Below are 23,865 nucleotides of genomic sequence, written 5' to 3'. Positions count from 1 at the left end.
TAGGCCTGACGTGCCTATTTTCCTCTAAGAAACGAAGGTCCAGGCTCAGACTGCCTCATGGACACGGCTGAGGAGCTACTTCAGCCACTACCCAGTTTCCTACCTGATCCAAAAGCTGCTCTTCACCCCAATTTTTCTCTTCTCAGGGATGCACCTGCTGCACCCTCCCCTCTTCCCGCCCAAGGTTTGACTAAGACAAGCGCAGGAGGTGAACCGGGGTGCTCAGGGACCCGCTCGCCCAGAGCCCACCCGGACATCACCCCCAGCTCTTCAAACCCCCAGCCCCTCTGCCATCACCCCCACCAGGCCTTTCCCGCCCAAACAGGGTGATGTTCAGCAGAAACCTTTGCAGGCGAAGGAGCACGTCCCCATCATGGCAGGGATGTCATTTCCTCTGGTGTCATGGTTTTTTTCTCTGCAGGTATGATAGTTTTTCATCTCTGGATATATTAGATTTTTTTCTCCCTGATATGTTCATTTTCCCGGTGGATGCGCAGCCTTTCCCTCGCCACCTGGGCTATGCCTCCCTCACCGGGTGTGCTCATCATCCCCTGGATGTATTTGCTTTTTCTGTGGACACACTAGTTTTTCCTCACTGGACACGCTTGTTTTTCAACTGAACATGTTATTTTTTTCCCCACGGGGTACATCCTTTTGCTGGATATACTAGTCTTCCCCAGATATGCTACTTTTAGCGGACACGACCCTCCCCTGGATATGGTTTGTTTATATTTCTTTCCCTGAATATGTTCATTTTTCATCTTTGGACATGCAAGTTTGTTCTCTGCACAGGCGAACTCCCGGGCTGCCCTGCACGAACGCGGATCCCCCTCCCCGCGGCGCTCCGCACGGTGCCGGGGTAGACGCCGTCGCCGCCGAAGCCCCCCCCCGCCTCGGCTCCCCGCTGCGGGGCGGTGCCTGTCCCTTTAAGGCGGTGCCTGTCCCTTTAAGGCGGCGCGTGCCCGCGCGCCGCGGGGCTGGGGGGCGGGGCCTGGCGGCGGCGGCGGCGCGCGGCGGGCGCTTCACCTGCAGCCCAGAGCGAGCTGCGGGAGCGGGGCGGCAGCGACCCCGGCCCGGCAGTGCGCAGCGGGGCGGCCAGCGCCAGCCACCGCCCGCCGGGCGGGCCGGAGCCGCCGGGGCCATGAGGGCCGGCTGGCGGGTGCTGCTGGTGCTCCTCCTTTCCGTCTGGGGCTCGGCGATGGTGGTAAGTGGGGTGCCCCGGGGGCGGCGGGCGGGCGGGCAGCACCCACGGGGCTCCGCGCGCCGCGGAGGTTCCGCCGCCGCGACCGCCGCCTGCGGGCACGGCAGCCGCGGCAACTTCGCGGTCCGCGCGGCCGGGGTGGGTGAGTGGGAGCGGAGCGGCGCCCCCGCAGCTCTCTGCCGCTTTCACCGGTTTCCCCCCTTTTTTTTATTTAATCATCGTGCTGCTTTTAATTATTATTTCTTAGCGCGATCTAGGTGCAATCCAGCTCCCCGGCGATGCCGGCAAAACTTGCCCTCCGTGATGCGCGTTGCCAGATAAACTTCGGGGGTAGCGGCGCGTCCCGCGGCGGTTCCGCTGCGCCCGCGGAGCCCTGCGCGCCCCGGCGGAGCCTCCGCTGCCCAGCGTTGCCCGCTCCGCTCAGCCGTCCCTGCTTTGCCGGCGCCGTGGCGGTACCTTTAACTTTTATTTTTACAAGCCCGCAAGCACAGCGAGCGGGCCTGAACCGTGTTGGGGGCTGACCGTCTGAAAAGTTTGGGGTTTTTAGGTTTCCCCCTCCCGCCCCTCAAATTAAGGGATTTCTGCAGAACATCAACAAATGCCTGAACGCGTGGCTGCAGTGTTACCGTGCGAGCCGAGCGGCTGCTGTATTTCGTGTTGGACTGGCTGCAGAAACAAGAGCCGCTTATTTTTCTGCCTATATCCCCCTGTGCCAAGTTTAATCTGTGAAGATGTCCCGAGTCCGAGCCCTCGGAGGCTCGTGGCTGTGCAGAAGTAGCCCCGGTGCGCTCTCATCTAGCGAGCGCCGTTACAGTAATTGGGCTATTTCGCATTCAAAGCCTATTATCTTCAGTCAGACCCTTTGAAATGTTTCCTAATGGCAACATCTTGCCAGCAACGGTCAGAGTCCACAGAGCCGCTGCTTCCTTGCGCTTCCCATGCAGTAGCTGGCATCTGTCTCCCGAGCGTGATTTTTAGCAGAGTACCTTGGCTTGATTTCTGCTTACTAAGCTCATGCAAAAGGAACCGTGTCTCCTCTTCCCTGCGCTTTCTCTCTGTAATGCAGCATTGTCCGTGTCCAGGAGTGTTTGGGGAAGCCCGGGGGAGCTGTGCCGCTCTCCCCGGGGAGGCAGGTACGCGCTCGGAGTTGCGCTTTCTCAGGGAAATGACTCTCCAGGTGCCCTGGCTTCAGCCTGCGCTGCTGGGACTGGAGGCATGGGAGGCGCAGGCTGCATCACTGAGTGATGCTCTGACTAGCCCTGCCAGCGGTGTTAGAAATCCCTTGCCACCAGCACTTGTTTGTGCATAAATCACCTGGCACTTGTTAAGGCATTAATCACTGGCTTATGTGCTTTCGGTGAGTTGGTTTGAGTTGGGGACTGGGACCCTCCTTTTTGGGGAGTGTGTACTCCATGCCAAGGAGCCTCGGCTGCCACGACCGGACTAGCCTGTCCCTGTGGCAGGGGCTGGTTCCTCGCTGCGCAGTCCAGAGTTGCAGCAGAGCAGCTGAGTGTTTAGGTGGATGCTTCCCGCTGGATCCTGGCACATTGTGCGTGGGGCTGTGCTATTCACTGGCACTGTTAGATGTGTGATTGGGCATCCCCTCCATCCCTGCCATCCCCTCCATCCCCCCCCACTGCTGGGGCAAGTGCAGAAGCCTCGGATGCTGCTGCAGGGTGAAGGGGGGGGAAGGAGACTTTGGCCATGAGCTCCTGAGGCTGCTGTGAGCCGGGGTGTGTTTTCTACTCTTCCAGTCCTGTGGCTTGCTCAGTTTTCTCAATAGCAAAACTCAGTGATTTGCATGTTGTAACATCAGGCCTTTGCGTGGCTCCGGTGCGAGCACAGCTCGCCTTGATGAAATGCTGCTCTTTGTTCCCTCCCCTCTTCTGACGGTGCCCAGTATCCCAGCCTTCCTACAAACAATGCTCTCTATTGTAGTCAGGCAACTATTTTCTGGCCTGTTTTATTTTTGCAGCTACAGTATGGACCCACTCCAACAGATAGGCACTTTAGCACAAGCGGTTTCTACTTGCATGCTGCTTTAGTGTTCAGGTTTGCCTGTGCCTAAACACCCAGTCATTGGGTGCAAAACATTTTCCTAAATGACAAAAGTCATGGTGTGTGTTCTCCTTGTTTTGTTTTTGCAGGCACACAATGGGGATCTTACAGTGAGACCCACATGCAAGCCTGGCTTTTCAGAAGAAGACTACACAGCGTTTGTCTCCCAAAACATCATGGAAGGGCAGAAGTTACTCAAAGGTAAGTGCAATAAAAAGCCTAATAGGTTCTGCAATAACTGTATTTTCAAGAGGTGAAAGGAGGCTTAAAGATGCTGGGTTTGATGGTGAAATTGTCTGCAGAATTATATTTGTAGGAGGATGAAACATTAAGTGGTTTACCTGAGCACGGTTTTGAATACAGATGAATCATTCAAAGTACGCGTGCCGGCTGCTTCAGGTGGATTGTTTGCCTATAGTATGTGAGGTCATCGCTTCACTTTTAAGTCTCCCACTCCCGCCCCGTCTGAAGGAACTCTACATTTGATATTTTAGAAAGTATTCTTAATGTATGAAATTCGAAGATCCTTAAATTATCTCTGCTTTGAAATGCATGATAAAGCAGACGTTGTTGTTGGAAATGTGGTAAACAAGCCTACAGACATTCTGTTCACAAATGTGGCATTCATTTTCATTACTGCCCCACTGACAACACGAAAACACAGGCAAAAAGAAACTACCAATTAGCTTTATAGTAATTGCAGGATTATAACCACTTTTGTGGTTGTAAACTCTAAGACATCTTCGTAATCCAAATAACAATAGATTATCCTGTGTATTGATCTGTCTCCTTTTCAAGTTAAAAATAATTAAACTCTGTATTTGCATGATGCAGGAAATCGTTCTTTTACTCCAAGAGAATTTTTGAAGATCAAAACCCACCCACCCCCCTTGGCAGCCCCCACTGAGTTAAATCACTACCCATTGGTGGCTGCTACAGCAGTTCTAAAAACATGAAATATTGGGGAAGTTGGGAGCACATCAGGGCTTGATGCTCTGCTCAAGGGTTTATAAACCCTTTGCTACTTTCTTCTGAGTACATTTACTCACATGCGCGTGTCTCTGCCAGAAAGCTGGGATTTCTGTCTTCCTCCAGAGCAAACACCTGCTCTGTTACTTTGATTTTTCTCGAAAGAAAAGCAGATTTGTCAGTATTTTTTCTGGCTTCAGCAGAATCCAAGACTGGACGTTTTTTCTCTACGTGAGCTGGCAATCAGTTTTGTTTCTGAGCCCAGTTGTCTTAGTTTTGCTGTTCAGGAATTCTCTGGACTGGCCTGGCATCAATTAGTAGACATTGGGGACTTTATTTTGAGTTTGAAATATAAACAAACAGGGATTCGACATAGACAAACCCAACAATATAGCACCACATGAAGAGACCAAGTACCAATTGTTTAAATATTTAGTTTTACAGGTCTGTCTGTGAACTGAGTAGATTTCATGCTACTTAGCTTTGGAAATTGTTTGATAAACAATGTCCTCCAAATACTAGACAAACATGCCATTAATATACTTGCTCTGAGGAGTATTTTTTTTTTTTGCAGTTTAGTGCTTGATAAATTGTGCTGCCTGTTTATGTAGGTGGACAATAGGGATGGAGCAGAAAGTCTGTGTAGAGGAGTTAGCTGGTAATGACTTTTAAGAAACCACAGCGGCTGCCATTTCATTTCAGTTGCAACTGATATTTTTTAAATATGAAATTATATTTAGATAGGCTGTCAAGTTGATTTGAATTAAAATATATTTCTATTTAATTTTATCCTTTAGGGGCCAGTTGTAGTTTTACGTTAGTCATGGCAAACCTGCCTCTGATTTAGGGCTGAACTGGCCCTCACTTCATTATGTGTGGGTGCACCACTTATAAGATTCATGTCCTGGTAACACTGTCATGAGTTATATGATTTGTAAGCATTTTGTCAACTGAAGGAGAAAGAAAAAAGTGCAAATGCTGTGTTTGCTAATAAGTGAACTATCATCTTTACACCTTTTAATCTACAGTCAAATACATGCTGCTGTTTATCATAGGAAACAAATTTATGTAATTAATTTGTACAATAATAGAGGAGAAAATCTGCTGCATAAAATTCTTCTTCATGCTTGTGTTGTTCTTTATATATACTCTAGCATGTAAAATTGGTAGTTTTCCAGTTTAGGTTTAATTTTACTTCCTAACACTTGATATGTCTGCAGCACAAAATGTTTATCTCTTCCTTCCATCTGGGTGAAGTATTGTACAGTAGTTCAGACCAAAAATGGGTTCAGATTGCTTACATTATCATGTTTGATAGATTGACATATGTACCGTTTCACACCATCTCACCACGCAAAGCTTTGCTGCCAGCTACCACCATCTTATTCATCAGCATTCAGTAATTCATCTTCAGGCCAAATGGGACTGCTTGCCTGAAGAAAGTTGGTGGGATTCACCTGTCAGTGCTGTCATGGAATTGAGGGGGGGAAAAGGTGTATATGTGGTTCAGATAGCTCTCGGGGGATTCCAGTGGGCAAACATAAAGTTTTTGTGTTGTGTGATCCTGACTTTGTCCTTAGGAAGGAGATGTGAGGAGTCCTGGGACAACTTGTCCTGCCCAAGGGGTCGTTCATCAGCAATCGGGAGGTTTGTGGACATCAGTAGAGCTGTGAACTTCAGCCGACGTTGGACATTTTAGCTGCTACATGGTTCAGGAATAAGCTATGTGGCAATAAACCAAACATTTCTTTCTTAAGCTTTGTAACATCCAGCTCTCAAATGTCTGCAGCGTTACCAATGTGTCAAAATGAAAGTCTTTATAGTGTTCTAGGTTTGAATCAAGTTAAACAGATAATCACTGCCTATAATTGACTTATTCCAATGGAAATAGCTTAGCCTTAATTTGACAACAAGAGCTTTTACAGTCATTGTTTTATTATAAGTATGCCATAAGCTATTAACTACTACTTTGTGGTTCATCTTATTTGCCTGAGTCAGCTCTCAAAACATAGAGATTCTAGCAGCAGCTATTTGTTACACAGTAATTAACTTGTTTATGATAAATGGATGGGAGAAATGTCATGGCATTTTGGTTTATGTATAAATGAAAAGCATTTGCATTCTAAAAATTTCATGTTAATTAGACTTAAAATAGTTTTCCCCAATAGTGCCACAAATACCACACATTGCCCATCACTGCCAACATTGTAGCCTGATGATGGGGTATTGACTGAACTGATTTGCAGAGCCAGCGCCTCCCTCAGAAATGCCGTCCCTGCATCCCTTAATAAAAGTTAGTGGAGTGTAATCTGTTAAATTTTTTTGGTCTTTGTTTGCATGATAATAAACTTAGTCTTGATCACTGATGCATGGTAATGTTTAAAATAGGATTGTTAACTATTTTCTTCTTTAGCCTAAGGAAAAATCTCAAAGCTGCAGTATGGCAGAGGAGGATTACAGCATGGGTATCTTTTTCTCTTTGTTAATTATTAATGTTAACTTAAAATGGTGAGAACATTGGTTCTGAGGGGTGAGGAGCGATGACATGTTGTACTGCACTGGAGACAGTTCAGGACTGACTCAAGGAATCTGATCCCTTGTTATTAACTCAGGTATTCAGGAATGATGGTGGCCAGTGGACTTTTGGGGAAGGAGAGAAATAAGGAGTAGGATGCTAAAAGTGATATGCAATATGGTCTAAGGGGGGTGATGCTCTTGATATTTGGTTTATGCTCTTTTGCATTTTTTAAAGATTTTTTTAAGATTTGTAATTAAAAAAGACTTTTTCTAAGTTAGAAATTCAAGTTTTATTGGCATGCCGTGAGCCTGTGGCAACTGGTCGTGGGTGGAATGACATCGCGGTGTTAAGTGCGTTATTTTTCTGGCCTAGTACCATCACAGCTCTAGCAGGTCACCTCTCAGAAATACAGCTGAACAACTCGTAGCTTTCCCTATGATCAGGAGACAACGTAAGCAGTTGAGATGTGCAACCCCTTTTTTGTTTTTCTGTGCATCTCGTAATCTGCAGTGATTCATGTTTCTGCTGCCCATCCTAAATAGTGCCTGTACTGATGTAGGAGAATAACTTCACTTGTGTAGGCAGTTACGTTTGGGTAGAAGCGCGTGGAAGAGCAGTTTATTTTCATATGGGAAGATGCATAAACTGTGCCAGCATGTTCTGCTTTAAGCAAGTGTATGAAACCAAAGCTAGCCAAGCTTCATGCAAATGTCTTAAAACGTAATTGCTTCCATGCTAGGATTTTTACTAGTGCTATTTTTGGTTAAAAACAAATATATAAAAACTTTACTGAAATACCTGTTTTCCATAAGAATTCAGTATGGAGACCATCTCAAGTGTTTTAGAGGTAGAATGTTCTTGTTCGTGGTCCATCCTTTTCAACCCTCATCACCTCCAACAGCAAAACTTAAGAAGGCTACAAATACTGTTTAGAAGAGTATAGAACAGATAGACCAAAAAAATCCTAATGTTCCAGATCATCATGGATAGTGTGGAAGCAAACATTAAAAAAAGAGTGAGAACCTGAGTGAGTGTTTACAAACTATTTGAGTGTAGTTACTATTAATTCATGGAGTGGGAACTGTAGAGATATATACTACACCTGCTTTTGGAGGTAAATATAGCGTATTCTTGTGGTCAGGATAATACAGGAAATTGAATGTGGAGTGTGCTAGTGACATGTACTAACAGCTCTACTTGAAAATAATTGCACAGCCCCAAAATACTGCTGCATACTTGAAATTTGGCCCTTATGAAAACATGAGAGAAATCTTTCAGGAAAAACACTAATGGCTTTGCTGAGTGCCTGGTGGGAAGGAGCATGTCCCTGGGGTGACAAACAGCAGCCTAGCAAGTGAGTGTGTATCTGCAGCGCTGTACCACCCCAATGTGTCAGTTGGCTAATGGGGACATTCTGCCTGTCTATACATCTGGCTTCCCACTTTTCCTGGGTCTAGAGTCCATAAAATACATAGGTACCTGGCCACTGTTAATTTCGGTAGGAGCTTGGCTCCTACAGACGTGTGCAGGCCCAGGTCCCTCTGCAGCGCGGTGGGGAGGATGCTCCTTCCTGCTGCCTGTGCAGGGTGCCCTTTGGGGTGTCCTATGGGTATCTTTTTCAGAAGCAAAGACAATGAGGAATTGGGATTTGCATTGGTGGGGTTTTGAGCATCTCCTGCAGTTTGATTGCTCCTGGTAGCAGGATGGGAGCAGAGCTGCAGCTGCTGAAACACCCAGCGCTGAGCTGCCCTGGGTTCAGGAGACAGGGAGACTTTTCCATTTGCGCTTTCATTATTTTCTGGTCTGTGATTCTGCATGAAAAGCAGTTACTGAAGTTATCGTACACATAATTAGCTTCACAGTTCTCTAATAAAATCTGAAAGTAGGCGGAAGTCCACCGGGAACCCAGAACTCTTTCCCTAACCTTTCTTCATTCCTTTCCGGGAGGAAAAAGAGGCAGACAGACATCGGTTTTCTCTGTTAAGCTTGTACATACTCCAGTGAAGCTGCCTCTTGGAAAACACTTCTCCCATTCCATGGGACAACTTATTTTAAAAGCGGCTTCTCTTGATGGGCATGTTGCAAATCAAAGCCATAATTTCAATCGTGAGTTCCAGGGGAGACCCCAGAAAGAGCTGCCGCAGACTGGGGACGTGCTGATGCATATTTAGTTTTAATGTTATTCTTCAGATCTAACTTCTGACAGAAAAATGATGTTTAAGATGACATTTTTATCTAAATAAAATTGCAGTTAATGAGACCAGAGTAGTCAATAACACTTTGTGGAGTTAATCCCTTTACACTGTCTAATAACTGTATATATTGTTTTGTAGTTCAGAGCTTTGAACCATATTCCTCAAACCCAAGTAAAATTACTTTTTTCTGCATTCTGGGGAGCTAACTGATTTTTATCTGAATAAATCTACTTCAACAACAAACCCGTAGCTTCTTCTGTGCGTGTGTGTGTGTGTGTGTGTGAGGAATTTGTCTGTTAAAGAGTTGCACTGCTTCAAAGTAGCCACTCAAAAAATACTAAGGAAGAAAATGAAACAACAACTTCTATTGAATAATTTATTCATTTGCTTATTTATGCTTAGGCTTTTAGGAAATAAGCCATGTCTGGAACAGTGTCAATTTCTTATTTATTGGGAAATACCGGTTGTTTTGAACTCCAAACTTGATAAAGTTAGGTCTGTTAAGGTTAAAAAAATGTTAATTTCAAAGTAACTTCTGTGTTTGGAAACTGACTATTGCTGACAGAGCTCAGGAGCTGTGATCGCACAGAGCAGATGCTGAAAGCATTCTGGAAATGCTGTTTTGCATGTGGTAAATAAAAATTATTTATTCTAGCAGTGAAATATTTTCTTTCTTGATTTTAATTGACCTAATGTCAGTTCTCATTGCCTAATTTCATTGATATTTATGTGTAAGCCTCCTTCTGCCTTAATTTCTACGCTGGAAATAAGTGTAATGTTTTTCTAGCAATATCTTATTTCATTGCAAACCGGGGCTGGTGGCGTACTTCATTTGACAGTAGCATGGGCCATGCGCATAGCTCACAGAATATTTTAGTAATATAGATAATACTTAAAAGTCTTATTTGAAGGGCAAGAAGAGATTAAAACTACAGAGGATAGGATTTCATTGGAAATCTGCTTCTTAATATTTTTTCATACAGTAGAATGAATTTAAATAACAGGGAAAGAAAGGAGTTTCTGTTTGATTTGAGGTTACTGGTATATGCAGAATTGGTGCCAGTCCTGTGTAAAACCTACTGTTTTATTTTTAGGCAAATGGAAATAATAAGAACTAAGACTGGAAAGCAGTGTTTGAAAAATAAAGACCAGTATTTGCTTTGGACAACTCCAGTTTGAAATGGATTGAGGGTATTGAGATGAACCTGTGCTAGTATCTCCAGGACCTTGACCTTGGGCACTGCAGTAGGAATTTCTGCCAGCTTGATGGACTCAATCCATGTCCATTTTTGTGTATTTAAACCTTTTCTTCCCCAGCCAGAGGTTCTGAAGAACAGTAAACTTCACATTCAGTTTTGGTGCTTAAATGATCCCCCCAATGTTGCTTTTTGAGGTGAAGCTCAGAAGTGTCCTTGGCCAGCGGTGCCATCAGAGGGTTTCCTTACTGCTCAGTGTACTGTGATATATTTGCTTTGATATTTATTTTAAATATTTATTTATTGGTATTTCTGAAAGGTGAGGCTGAGAGAGCTGGGATTGTGTAGCCTGGAGAAGTCTCGGGGGGGGGATTTTATCATGGTATATAAATACCTCACGAGAGGATGTAGAGAAGATAGAGGCAGGCTCTTCTTGGTGGTATGCAGAGAAAGGACATGGGGAAATGGGCACCAACTGAAGTGCAGGAAATTCCACTTAAACATGGGAAGAAACCTTCAGTGTGAGGGTTATCAGACACTGCAGGAGGTTGTGGAGTCTCTGTTGGTGGAGATGCTCAGAACCCAACAGGACACAGTCCTGGACCTGGCTCTGGCTGAGCCTGTGCTGGTGAGGTGCTCTGCAGAGGTGCCTTCCAGCCCCCGCCACGATCCTGGGAAACACTTAACAGGTGAATATATGAAAAGCAAGAGTGGTGAATTGAGCTTTTCTGCAAATACAGATCAAATAGGTTTAAATAAAAACGTTGCAACAGCCTGCAAAAAATGATCCTTGCAGGGAAATTGTGTTCCTGTAACTTCTTGCAAGCATAACCTCTAAAGAGAGAATAATTGAAACACCAGGGACCAGCATTCTGCTGTTTGCTTCCATTAATGTCCAGACTTAACTTAGGCATAGTTTGTCTCCTGGCATAAGGAAATGTTACACTTAAATTCAAAAAGCTCTTGGTTTCCTCTTTATTTTTAGTAGAATAAAAGGAGAACATATGGAGTTTCTGTTTTCCCAAAATATTTGTCATTAGTGCTGGCTGCTTCGCTTCTTCCAGCAGAATCTTTCCCAAGCGGCTTTTCTGCAATGTAGAAAAAAACAGTTGGGTTGAACAAGATTTCTCTTTGCCACGGGCTTTATGATTTTTTTTTTTTTCTTGTTTATATTCATTGTCCCTAATTTATTTATTAATTTTGAATTGCAATTACACAGAGGGAGAGGGAAGCTGCAAATGCTCTGGCATATGGGCTGCGCTGTCATTGCAAACAGCAACTTTGAGCCGCTCTTGCTGCCCCTGTGTATCATGACCCCGGGCTCCAGCGTCTCCCTTTGCCAGCCTGTTTAGATTCCCACTTTCTGCTCCCTTCCAGTACAAAATTTTAATTATTTTTTGCCTTGCCCTCACAACTTTCCTGCCGCTGTTTCTTGCCATTTGCCGGCATTTTGTAATAGAGAGCCGGTGGCAGTAATTCAGCGCTCTGTGAGTTATGCTGTGCAATAGCTGCTGCTCGGGGGGGTCACATAAGCTACAACCTATTAACATTAGCATGGAAATAGCTGCCACGGTGTGGAAACCACAGTGGGAATGTTGGATGTTCCTCCAAGGACCCTGAAGACATGTATGGGCCACCCATGATGGAGGAAAAAAATAAATGCCCTTTCTACTTTGAAATGAGCCAATCTGTGTGTTTCATTGATACCCAGAAGCACTGCAATCATTAAGGCTATTACTATGCCTATTATAAATCACAATTTTGTAGCAGTTCATAGATTAGTCATAAAAATTACTTTTAGTCTAAAATTTTGTTATACTGAGTTTGTCTAATAGCAATTCCAATCCTTATTAAATAAAATTGTCTTTAAAATAATTATGAATATAGCAATTATCCAAAGATGAATAGCCGAGATTACAAAAATTGTTCCATACAAAGCTATGTATCAGCCTGCTCTGTTGGTTTGTGTCTAGAGAATCATAAAAGGTCAGTGAAACAAGCGTTTGTTACGTCACTGTTAAGCTGGAAAAGCGTGTTGGGGTTATTGGGATATGAAGTGAAAACATCGAGAAATGGGCTTGTGAAGATGTTGGAAAATAAAGAAATGGTTGCACTTGAAGTCCAAATCGGGCCTAGTTTAAAGCATAAAATTTAATAACCGGTTTGTTCCTGCTCTAGTCAGTGGTGATTAATGGATAACTCTACAAATCAACCCTGAGGGTTTGTTATCTGCCCTATAGTTTCTTCTGGCCACACAGTTGGTTTTATTGAGAAGTCTCACCGATTGCACCCAGAGCTGTTTGTGATATTACCTGGACCTGCTCACGCTCGTTACAACCTGTTGGTTGGTGTTTCATGTGCTTGTGGAAAAACAGGGCTGGGAGAACTCGAGAGGACGCTTAATCCTTCCTCAAGGCACCAGCAGCTCCTTTGTAATAGGTTTGTCCCTGGTGTGGTCTCGATGGTCCAGTTGTAGGGACCACAGCCAATATATGACATTATATTGCTTTCCTTTCCTTCCCATTTAAGCTGGATCTCTCTCGATGCAATTTAACCTGTTGCTATTTGTCATAGACACAGAGAACAGTTGTTGCTTTTTTTTTTTCCCCCGATGCACTTGACAAATATTTTTTTCGGCTTCTGTAGGCTGAGCTGCTTGTTTGTTCCCTTTCGTGCCTGAGCCCTTATCTTTGCCTCTAGCGTGGTGCCCCAAGTCGATGTGGCTGTGCCAGCCCCGTCTCGCAGTGCTGAGCAGACAGGGATCGCTTTGCCTGGTTTGCAGGCAACGCTCCCGTTGATTTACCTAACGCGATGATGGCTTTTTTCCTTAACAGTATGACACTGTTGACTCATGTTCAGCTTGTGATCCAGTATAACCTCCCACATTGTTTTTTGAAGAACTGCTACCTACCCAGTCATTTTCTATAAGTGTAGTCGATGAATCCCGCTGAACTAGGTTACCTTGCTCTTCTATTGAATTACATTTTTTCTTTTATTGGCCTGTTCTGACTTGTTAGGATTGGGTTGAATTCTAATCTTGACCTCCAACAGAGCTGCAGTCGCATCCTGCTTTCGTGTCGTTTGCAGATGTAACAAACATATGTTGCATTCCTTTATCTGTTCTGTTAATAAAAGCACAGAACAAAAGCAGTTCAGAACACACTGTCGTGGAGCCCGTGTGATGGAGCCTTCTGCTTTGACCATGAACCGTTAAAACAGTTAGGTATTGCTCTGCCTGTTTTTATCATATCTCTATTATTCATAAAGATTATTAGAAGGCCCAGCCCTCACCTAAATATTTTGCTGTTCAGTGTCTCTGTTTAATTTTGCCCATCATTCCTCTGTGTTTGGTACCTGAAGAAAGGCAGACGTGTGCTGATCTCTGTGTCAGAGGAAGAGACTCCCTCTGCTGATAAGATCTCATTCTGGAGCGTCTCGCTTCAGGGTGGGGGGAAGGAGAGTGGGGCTAGTGGATTTCCAGATGGAAAATTATTTTTAGAATATTTTCCCCCCAGTGAAAGCGCTTCCCTGGGGAATCAGAAAAAGTCATCATTTCAGGTCCTGGATGCCTTGCTACTTGTCTTTCAGGAGCCTAATTATTGCTGGCTGGTTGCTTAGCTCCCTTAAAAACAGAAGGTTTACACAATTACACATGAAAGACAATTGTTTTGCTCATTTCCAGAGGCTTTAAATATTTTCGTGCCTGAATTATTTAAGCGATTTATTCTTTCACTTATTTATCTTTTCATGGGCTTCTGAACATATTTTAGTTGATTCAATGTCCTCCTTTGCCCCTCTGCAAAAGATAAAGAAATGTGGGTAAATGGTATTTAAAAAAGCAAAAGGATTTTTCACGTTGTTTGGGTTTTTTTCTGTTCTGTGGAGAGAAAGGACATTTTGAAGATGAAGAAATATGTGTGCGGTTGCTTAGACAAAGGAGAAGCTATAGGTCATGGTGAGATTTGGTGTAATGAAATCTCCTTCAAGGATGGCAGCTATCACAAACGTTTAGGTTGTACCTGAACATTTCCCTATACTGTGTTCAGACTACAAGAAGAGACTCATCAGATGTTTCGTGATCTCTAGATTGCTAAACTCTGGATGCTTGTTCAAATAACTGAATAGTAGATTGATTATCTCTGTGCAAAGTTTACCAAAAGAGAGGGTTTGGGTTTTTTTTTTGTTTGCCTGGAGTATGAGACGTAAGAGTAATTGAAAATTAAAAGGCTGGTTACTGTACCCTATAACAACCGGGCTGTTCCAGTCATACAGGATGGTTTTGATACCTCCCGATAAGAAGAAACTCAAGTAGAAGGATTATGTCGAGCAGTGGGCAGTTAGAAATGTTGAGGTTTGTGTTAGACATGAACTAAGGGTTTGATCCCATACTGATCACTGAATACCTGTTGCATTTAGTCTTTGCAGGAATTTCTGAGAGCGGTGAATTAACTGCGGTGTTTTGGCAAAGCTCAGTGCAGACAATGCATTTCCCTGGAATGAATTTTCCTGGTATTTTCAATAAAACAAAGATTTATTTTGCCTTTCTACTGTGAATTGAGGCATAATGTTGGCTGTATCCTGTTAAATAGCAGCAGAACTGAGCAATAGCGGCACAGCTGGTTTTACCTTTATAATAATATAGCGGGTTTCGTTGCCTGGGAAGACACAGTGATGAAGCAAAGTTCTGTTGATGCAGCAGTAACGTTCTTTGGTAACACAAGTGAAAAGAGACTGGAATGGGGTTACTTCTGGAAAAATAAAAATAGAAAATTAAAATGGAGTGGGTGGGAAGAAGAGATGTCGCATGTGAGTGCCTGGATGTTTTGCTCCCCCATGAAACTGTTGGGCAGTGTTGGGTCTGGACGATTCCAGAAGTGGTGTGTGTTGTGGAGACCTGAAGAGAAGACGTAATTTCTGCCACAGGTTTTTAACAGTGATTTTTTCAACCTTTCCCCTGTGTTGGGGTCCTTTGTGAACGGCCTCTGATTGCAATGTGTGTGTCTGCACCTCCAAGAAACATTTGTAGGTAATCCACACACCAAGAAAGCTGCTGTTCTTAGGAGAGCTGTCCAGAAAAGGGGGAGGAAAAAAAGAGAAGAGAAAAAAAGAGAAAAAAAAAAAAAAGCTCAAGGTTATATACCAAAATCAGTAACACATACTCAAAAAAAGTCAATATCTGGTGAATGTCAATTAAGTACTTCCCCAGCTAATAAATAGCTTAGGAGGTATAAAATTTAATACTCCTAAAATTGCAGAAGCCTTTGAAGAACACTTTTAAATCAGACTCGTTGGAAGCAGGAGATTTAATGCTGACCTGTTCAGAGGTGAGTACTGAAAAAGATATGATGGAATGAGGTACATTTCTTGAATATAAAGGCATTTTGGCTTCAGCTTTTCTTGCGTTAGGTGCCTTTTGAAACACTTTAAGTTGTTGTGTAACACATTGCACCAGTAACCAGTGTCCTGTTTATTTATGAACCTAATTCCAAGTGTTTCCGAAGGCTCGGCTGGTTTGGGACTGGGTCACTGTGCCACAGAAATACTCCAAAGAGCAGCTGCAAGTAGTTTTTCACATGGCTTTTCCTGCAGGCTCTGCTCGTGTTTGGTCTTAAAGCATAAATCTGTCACCTGTTTAAGGATTTCAAGCACCAGAACGATTCTCACTTTCCTTCTTTCCCCATTATGGTCACCTATTGGAAACAAATGAGAGATGTGCACGTTTCAGAGGGCAGTATTAGGCACACTCTGTCTTGAGCAAAGAGCTTTTTTTTATTTTATTATGGAGCTTTCTTTGAGGGGTGAGCAGATAAGCAATGAAAACTGCTCTGAGGTTATCGAGACGTGATGTAGTTGTTATGAGTTTATTTGGAAACCAGAGCAAACCAAACTTTGCCCCGGTTGGCTTGATTCCTGACAAGCAGTACCCCCTGGCTTTTTTCAGTTATGTTTTTTTTTCCTAATCCCGATGGCATTCATTTTTTTTGGCACTTACAGTTAGGAGAAAAAAAAATGAAGTAATACATAGCATTTGTTTTGGCCCTTGTCGTGACTCATAAATAGGGATAACATCTGTGCTGATAGTTTTACATGATGGATAACCAGATTGAGTGAACAAAGTTTTTGTTTATTGCTGTTCTTTTGCCATTGTTATATTTAGGGATCTCCAGCATGAAGAGTGAAAGTATGTACTTGTGTGTGTTGCTCATGTATAGATCAGAATTTATATACGTCTTGTGAATTTTAATTTATCCACCGTATATTTTTGAACTAAAAATGGCTTATTGCCTTTCCCTGAGCTTTGCAAAACTTCTTCAAGATCCTCCCCAAATCTTAGTCTGTTGAAGACTCATGCTGCTGCCAAGTCTACAGCATTCTTTTAATTAAGACCAAAAAGAAAAGAGAAGCGAAGCTTCCAGTGGATGTAAATCCCTATAACCCTGAAATGATGTAAATCGGTGCGACTCCTGAAGTCATTGGAGCTATTCTGACTTACATCTCCTGAAAAATCTGGCACTTAATCTTCATGCTGGTCTTTTCTTTTGCCCGATAGTTGCTGTGCGCGGAGCTGGCCCAGCAGACAAAGCGCTCTCTGAGCAGCCGATGGAGGGTGGCACGGCGTCCGGCTCTGCTGATTCAGCACCGCAAAGCCCATTTTCCTCATTTCTTTGTGAGCTCGATTAAATTACTCTGCAGGCTGGACCGGAGCCACAGGCCACAGTTTTGCAGCCTTCCAACATGGTCTCCCAGCCCATGGCATCTGAGAAGCCTGTAAAGCTCTTCTGGTCTGCTGCAAAAGGATTTTTTAGGTTTGGGATCTGGCTCTTTGTGAGGTGGACGCCAGCAGCACTGAAAATATTTTGATTGTTTAGTTGAGCTATAATGAAATGGGGTTCTGTTAATTGAAGGAAGGGGTATCATGGGGATCAGGTTAGTGTGAAAACTCCACTGTGTGTGTTTGTCATGGCAACGTTTATTTAGATTTGCCTTACAGAATTACAGGATAATAAATAATGAATTTAAGTTTTTTATGAATATAGCACTACAGTAGAACCAGTGAGGTGCCCTGCCTGAGTTCAGGCAGTCGGGCCATTAGAGCTCTTTGAGCGACTTAAACAAATTTGGGGAAATCCATTTCCTTTGTGTCTCAGTATATGGACATTTGTTGTCTATTCTGATGAGTAGGTTTGGAACTGAACCAAGGGGGTGAAGCAGTGGGATGCACTTTGTGGCGAGCTGTTCCTTGTTCACATCCTACAGAACCAACAAGTGGGTTGTCTGTGACTACTATAATAGGCACATGGGTAGAGGAAAAAACATGTTTTTTGTTCGCTGACAGCTACTGGCTTTGTGTATTTAAAGAGCGCGGCCATCTCTGCTGTGCTTTCCAGTTGGGCTTCATGATTGCAGCTCATAGCAAAAGCTGTCTGGGTTTCTTTGGCCGAGGGTGGAGGTTGCTCTGATTTACCCTCTCCCCTCCAATGCTCATGATCCATCCAAAAAGGATTCTGGTGAATGGAGAAAGCAACACTGCTAATGAGGGGAGAAAAGGTCAAACAGATCAAAAAGTGTAATAATAGTCATCCTGCTTCCAGCATAGAGAACGGTCTAGGCTGATCATGTCAAAGCCAGATGTTTGAGCGAAGTTGAGACCAGGCTTAAAGAATTTTCACAGTAAATTCAGAGGTTTTATCTTCTCCCTCCCCTGAGTGTCTCAGCCCATTGTTTTCTCACTTTAAGGGACTCGTGTTACATCGGAAGGATGGGCCCCCCATACATGTGGTTATCTTTGAGTTCCCTTGTTGCTTTTCAGCTTTATCTCTGTAGTTTAAAAAAATAATTTTAAAAAAGCACCACCAAATAATACCTCCTGGTTTTAATACAAAGATGGATGTATTTTTACAATTAAAAAGTATTATTGAATCGGAACATTTTTCAAATAATTCCCTAAGTGTGATACAGAGGTGAAGCTCATGTTGCTGGTTTCAGTGCCAAAACAAAAGTGAGCAGATTAGGAAAGTTGTTCTGAGCGGTTTGTTACATTTTCTGAGGCCTAGTTCGGTCTCATGGTATTGGATAGCGCTGCCAAGCAAAGGGTTTATCTATTGATTTCTGAATGTATTGTGCTGTTAATCTAAAACTTCTTTCCCCAGTGGAATTTCTATTCAGAAGGCTCTAGCCAAGTTCTAGCAAGTTATTTGATTTGGGAAGTTTGAAAGAATAATGAAGGAAGGATTGATGCAGTTGGATTTTCATGAGCTCAGTCTTCTAGTAAAATATACAGCCTTATTCCTGCTGTATTTATCCGTGATGGTTTAGCTCATTATTTCAAAGGAAAGCAGAGTATGGAGATCACTTAAGTTTTACCGTCTGAGAATTTGCAATTATGAAACCTGTTCAGATGAAAGCTATGAAAACAGTTTTGGTGATAAAACAAAATACAAACATTAATGAGTTGGTGCAGCTTTGTCCTTTCATAAATCTATCCTTCATTTCATAGCGATGAGCCCTTTTCTACTAATTTTTAAACTATTAAAATTGAGTGCTAGAAATTCATAATTGTAATTTCCTAATAAGAAAAACGTGGCAAGGGAATTGCACAATATATGTGGAGGGGCTTTGCCCCTCAGGTTTTTCCAGTATCCTTTAAGTATTTAAAGGAACTAAATCTTTTAAAAGAGCTACGGCAGGAGAGTAGATGGTGCTTTATGGATATTCTAGTTAATAAATATTCTTTTTTTCTGAGGACCGAACATGGGAATAAATGGTCCTGTCTTATGATAACAAACCAAAAAGTACTTTTTGCCTTCAAGTGGACTTGTAATTCTTTGTCTGTTGTCTATAGTGCAGGTGTCAATGAAATGGATGAGATGCAATTGGTAGTGAAATAAAAAAAAAAAAAAAGAGATATTTATGCCTTTTTGGGACTACAGTCAGTTGCCTTTAACTTCATGGTGCCCATGAGTGGTCCAATAACAGGTTTATATTATTTCATTAGGATGTTGTCAAATTAAATCAAGGAAGGTGGACTCATTTGAAGAGAGCTTCCTTGTGAGTGCCCCCTGTCTCTGGAGCATTGTAGTTTGTTAGAGATGATGATTATTATTTCCTCGGGTACACTTGTTGCTCTTATTTAGGCAAAAAATGCAGCTCTGGAGGTATGTGGTGAACCTGAGGCATTATTTTATTGCATACCCAGGTGGTAAGCTACAAGTTAAGAGTACACATGAAGAATTATCTGGATATGGGGAAAAGTGTTGTATTAACTATGCAGTTAGTCTTTGTCAGCAGCATTTATGGTCTCTTCAGTCCTTATGGTGAGTAACCTAGCAGAATTTATTGGTGAATAGTTCAGTTTGCTTAAACGGGCTGATTTTCTTGAGTAGGCAGAAATTACATCTTATTACATGTCTCAGATTTACTTTAAATGAAAGGCCAAATCCAGATTTGACTTGCTTTTCTTCCCAAACTCCTATTTAAGCACCGGGTGAATAGGACACGTAGGATTTGGCCGAGTGAACTGTTGAGAGTAACTTAATTTACTGGAGCTGGGGTAAAGAGCTGCCAGCATTTAAGACTCTGCTAAAGATCCAAGCTTTTGAACCACATAGGAAACAAGGGATGTTGTTTTTTTTTAATCCCCCATGCAGAAATAAGTGCTTTAGAATATCTGAAACATCCACCAGTATCATTTCACTACTGAGAATTGGGTAACTGTGTAAAATTATATTGACCTGAGGGGATTGAAATATAGAAGTGGCCATGCGCTTAACTGTGCAGGAATCAAACTGTTTTACTGATAACATTTTATTGATTCATCTTCTCTCGCTGTTACAAGTAGCCTGAAGCTTCGCAGAATGAGCTGGCGATGTTTTTGTGTTGTGGACGTCGCAGTATTGCAGCTCTTCATAGGTATTGAAATTTTATATATGGGCTGAGAGCTCACGTAATTATTGTGATTTGTAATGACTGAGGCTGCAGATGGGGCTTCCCAGAGGTTTCATTTCAAGCCAGATAACTGGTAATTCCTCTTTTCTGTTTAAGAATCTGTTGTCCCTCTTTTTGTCTGCAACTGTTGAGGTTTCTCTCTGTGAAAAGCTGAACCGTATCTCTGGCTTAATGAAGATGCGTGAAATGATTGAAATTGCCCTAACAAGGCAAAGCTCTATATACAGAAGCAATGAAAATGTGTCATGCTGTTCGCAAGGGATACTTTGTCCTTTTCATAAAGGAACTGTGGTTTCTTAACGTATTATAAAAAATAACAACAATAAAAAAAATCCATCATGTGACAAAGCTTTGAGAAAATGCATGGCTTAAAGACCACAATGGCAGATTGTGAGTTTAACCTGCATGTGTTGACTAATTAAATTCTTTTGAAGTAGCTAATTTCATGTATTTTATTTAATGAAGGCTTACTTAAGATTTTAATGATGTGGGTCTTTTCTGTTCGGTAGAATGCCGTATTGACTCATGACATATTTTTACACAGGCTTCATTCTGCTGTGAACAACAGTAGTTGAAAATGTGAGCGCTTGATAAAGTATCATTAAATTAGCTTATTGTATTTGCAGATTTTTATTACGCTACTTCACCGAGATATGAATTGATCGCGTTGTACTTGCTGGTTTTTAAAGGTGCAGCATTGTTATTGATTATGCTACTTTATCTCAAGTGCTCTATCAGCCTGCTGGCAGGCTTGTTCCCTCTACAGTTTTACAAAGCACTAGCCTTTGTGCATTATTTTTCTTTTTTCGGAGTATTTCATGTGTGTGTGCATGTCTTTTTCTATTGTAACTCAACTGAAGGAGATTGTTTTGTGTTTGTACCATGCCCTCGTGCACAGCGGTTCTGCTCCATCCCAGCGGTTGGTGTCCTGCTCGGAGGTGCTGCCAAACGGGTCCCTGGTCCTGCGCTGATTTCCAGGGAATCCATGAGATTTACTAACATCGAGGGCAAAATCAATCCTGCTCAAATTCTATAGTGTTTGCCTTTGGAACAGTCAGTGTAATTCTGTGTAATGTGATGTATGTCACAAATGAAGTAGCAAAAACAGGAGCCTATATCTTGTGTAGTGAGAAGTTTCAGATATTCTTCTGTGTTAACTCGAATAGTGGATTTCTTCTATAAAGCTTGGAACGCTCAGACCTATTTCAATACTTAATGTATTGGAAAAGGATTGCTGTCAGGGCTTGTCCATCTGATTAAATTCCCTTATTAGCACTGGAGCTGCAGTCTTCCAGGGAAGACATTAGATGAATAATCTTTCCAATTTAGCCAGGTTAAAACGAGATGGCCTTTAATCAGATGCTAAGCTAGAAGTCCAACAGCAAAATATGTAAGTGTTGCTCTAGTCACCCTTTTTGTGTGATCTGTGGTAATTCGATACATTCCTTAAATATAAATTGGTATTTCAGCTGTCTGTGAAATATTTTCAGACTTCAGTTATCATGAGTGCTTGATGCAGTGAGGGCTCTGTCACCTTCTGTTTCAGGCTCCCAACATTCAAGCGGTGATGTTGTTTATACATTAATACAGTTTATCGTGATTCATTTTGGCATATGCTTAGCCAAATATAAGAAAATTTTTGTCATAAAGTCCTACGGATGCACAGAGGTTGTTTGTGGTCTCTCTTGGTGATCATCATCTTGTTATTAGAGAAGGGAGTTTGATGAAGAACCAAAACACTCAAATTTAAGTAAAAGCCCTGATGGTATTTTTGAACAGGTGGAGGACTTGCCTTTGGAGGGAGCTACCAAGTGAAATGAAATACACTTTGACCCTTGAGCTTTGCAAATTGGGATTGAGTGACTGCCAACAGATGTGCCTTAGCCCAGGATAATCTGTTGACCCTGTGGAATGTGCGCGGCTCTGAGAGCATCCAGAGCAGTGCTGGGGCCTCTCCCCTGCACGTCAGGGATGCTGCAGCTGGGAATACCTTGTGTCCTGGAACAAACGGAAGAGAAACCTGTCCTTGCGGCAGAAGAAAGGTCCACACTACCTTGGGGTTGGTAATGGAAAACATTATGATACTCCTGAGCAATAGACACTTAAAAATTGCCCAGAGTTTCAAGAAACAAAATATTTGTGGTAATTAGACTATTTGCCTGTCATCTTTATTCACTACTTTAAACAACAAACTGTCAAGTGAAATCAAAGCGCGGTAGAACGTATTTCTTAAGTCTCCTTGATCAAAGCTTATAGAAGGAGGGGAATACTGCTCGTAACTATTTCCTCAAATACAGATTTGAGAGATGTTCTCTCTTGTAGCATGAGGACTTTTGTATAATCTAGGTGGCAGTGAAGTGTTGATGAACGTCTTCCAGGTATTAGACATCCTGCTCCCTTTAGTGTATGTGTGATGATTTAGTGTTAGTTCTCTTAGGATGCAACAGAAATTAAGGTCTTCCAATGAAAATAAAACAACCCTCAAACAACAACAATAAAACCAAACCAAACCAAAAAAAACCTCTACAAATAACCCCAAAACCCCAACAAAACCGATCCAAAACAAACAACCCAAACAGAAAACCCCAACAAACACACACCACAAACTAAATGTGTATTGTTTTGTTGTTATATATTGACTAATACTGGTTCAGTGTGTCCTTGTCTTCCTCTGTATCTACCTGTTTTTTCTTAGACTGCAAATAATCTTTGAGATGGAGATCACAGTTTTCCTCACCTAAGTTTATAGAGCTTCTAGCATTGTGTGATCCTGGCTGTGTCAGGTCTCCTCGCTTGTATCTTGAAGTGAATAATTAGTAAAACAAATAGGAGATGCCTTGGGGTAGCTGTTCAGTCTCCTGCTCGGATGTTGTTTTAGAGCAGGGTGATAAGGAAATCTGGAAGTTTTTGGTGTGTTATTTTTTGGTTTTGATGATTCTTGTTTTGTTTTTTTAATTTCTTCTTGATGTCTTTAAGGACATGCTTTTTTCAGAGAACGCGGTGAGGCAGAAGAAAGGCAATCGGGAGATTTGAATAACTGAGAAAGAGAGCTCTTCAAGATTGTCTGTGGATGGTAGAAAGTAATCAAATAAATGGAAGCAGAGCTGTATGCAGACCCAGGTTGGGGCACACGTGGCCCTTAGACCGGGACAGACAGAGCTGACTGTGATGTTCCAGAGGCCGCCACGGCTGGTACCACAGCTCCCAAAGTTTCCCTTGTGTCACTTGTGTAGTCTCGAAGGAGGACCAGAAAATGCCAGTGAAAACGTAAAGAAATCTCCCATAATTGTGACACAAGATAACCGGGAAATAATATAGTACAGCGTGAGAGCTCACGCGCTGTCAGGCCCAGATGTACATCTTACTCCATTCTCAGCTTAATAACTTGCACTGAAAATCTTCAGTCAGAAACCAGCTGATTTCTTTGTTTCTTTTCATTCTGCTCCTTCTAGATAAGGGAATGAAAGGATTACTTCATAGACGTGTAATTCAAATGTCGATGTTCTGGCTCATTACAGAAACCAGCGCAGCCTACTAAAAAGAACAAAGCATCAGCATGATACCCCATCTGATCACCTACCCAGAGATACTTTTATCAGGCTTGGAAACCCCATTAGTCTGATTTCCTAGGATGTGAATTCCTCACCTGTGCTTCTGTAGCTGCCTTATTTTGAATTCACAAGTCACAAATGCTCTGTTGTTTCTGTACACATTACTTTGAAGGGTTTTTTTAAAAATCTGTGTCCTTTAGTCCACTTCTCCTGCTGTGTCAGTAGTTGTGTT

The 23,865-nt window shown here is 42.5% G+C and overlaps 1 protein-coding gene across 1 annotated transcript in view; it reads left to right on the top strand.

Moving 5' to 3' along the window:
- The first annotated feature begins 1,005 nt into the window (after positions 1–1,005).
- CDH4 (cadherin 4) overlaps positions 1,006–23,865 on the top strand; it is a 426,117-nt gene continuing 403,257 nt past the window's right edge. Inside the window, exons 1-2 of the mRNA XM_082065460.1 lie at positions 1,006–1,204; positions 3,349–3,460. Coding sequence (XP_081921586.1) covers positions 1,142–1,204; positions 3,349–3,460 — 175 coding nt within the window. The 5' untranslated portion in view covers positions 1,006–1,141. The remainder of the gene's footprint in view (positions 1,205–3,348; positions 3,461–23,865) is intronic.

This window comes from Streptopelia decaocto (assembly GCF_964273445.1).
Source record: "Streptopelia decaocto genome assembly, chromosome: 14".
Taxonomy (NCBI): Eukaryota; Metazoa; Chordata; class Aves; order Columbiformes; family Columbidae; genus Streptopelia; species Streptopelia decaocto.
This window is presented reverse-complemented; position numbering and strand designations above follow the sequence as displayed.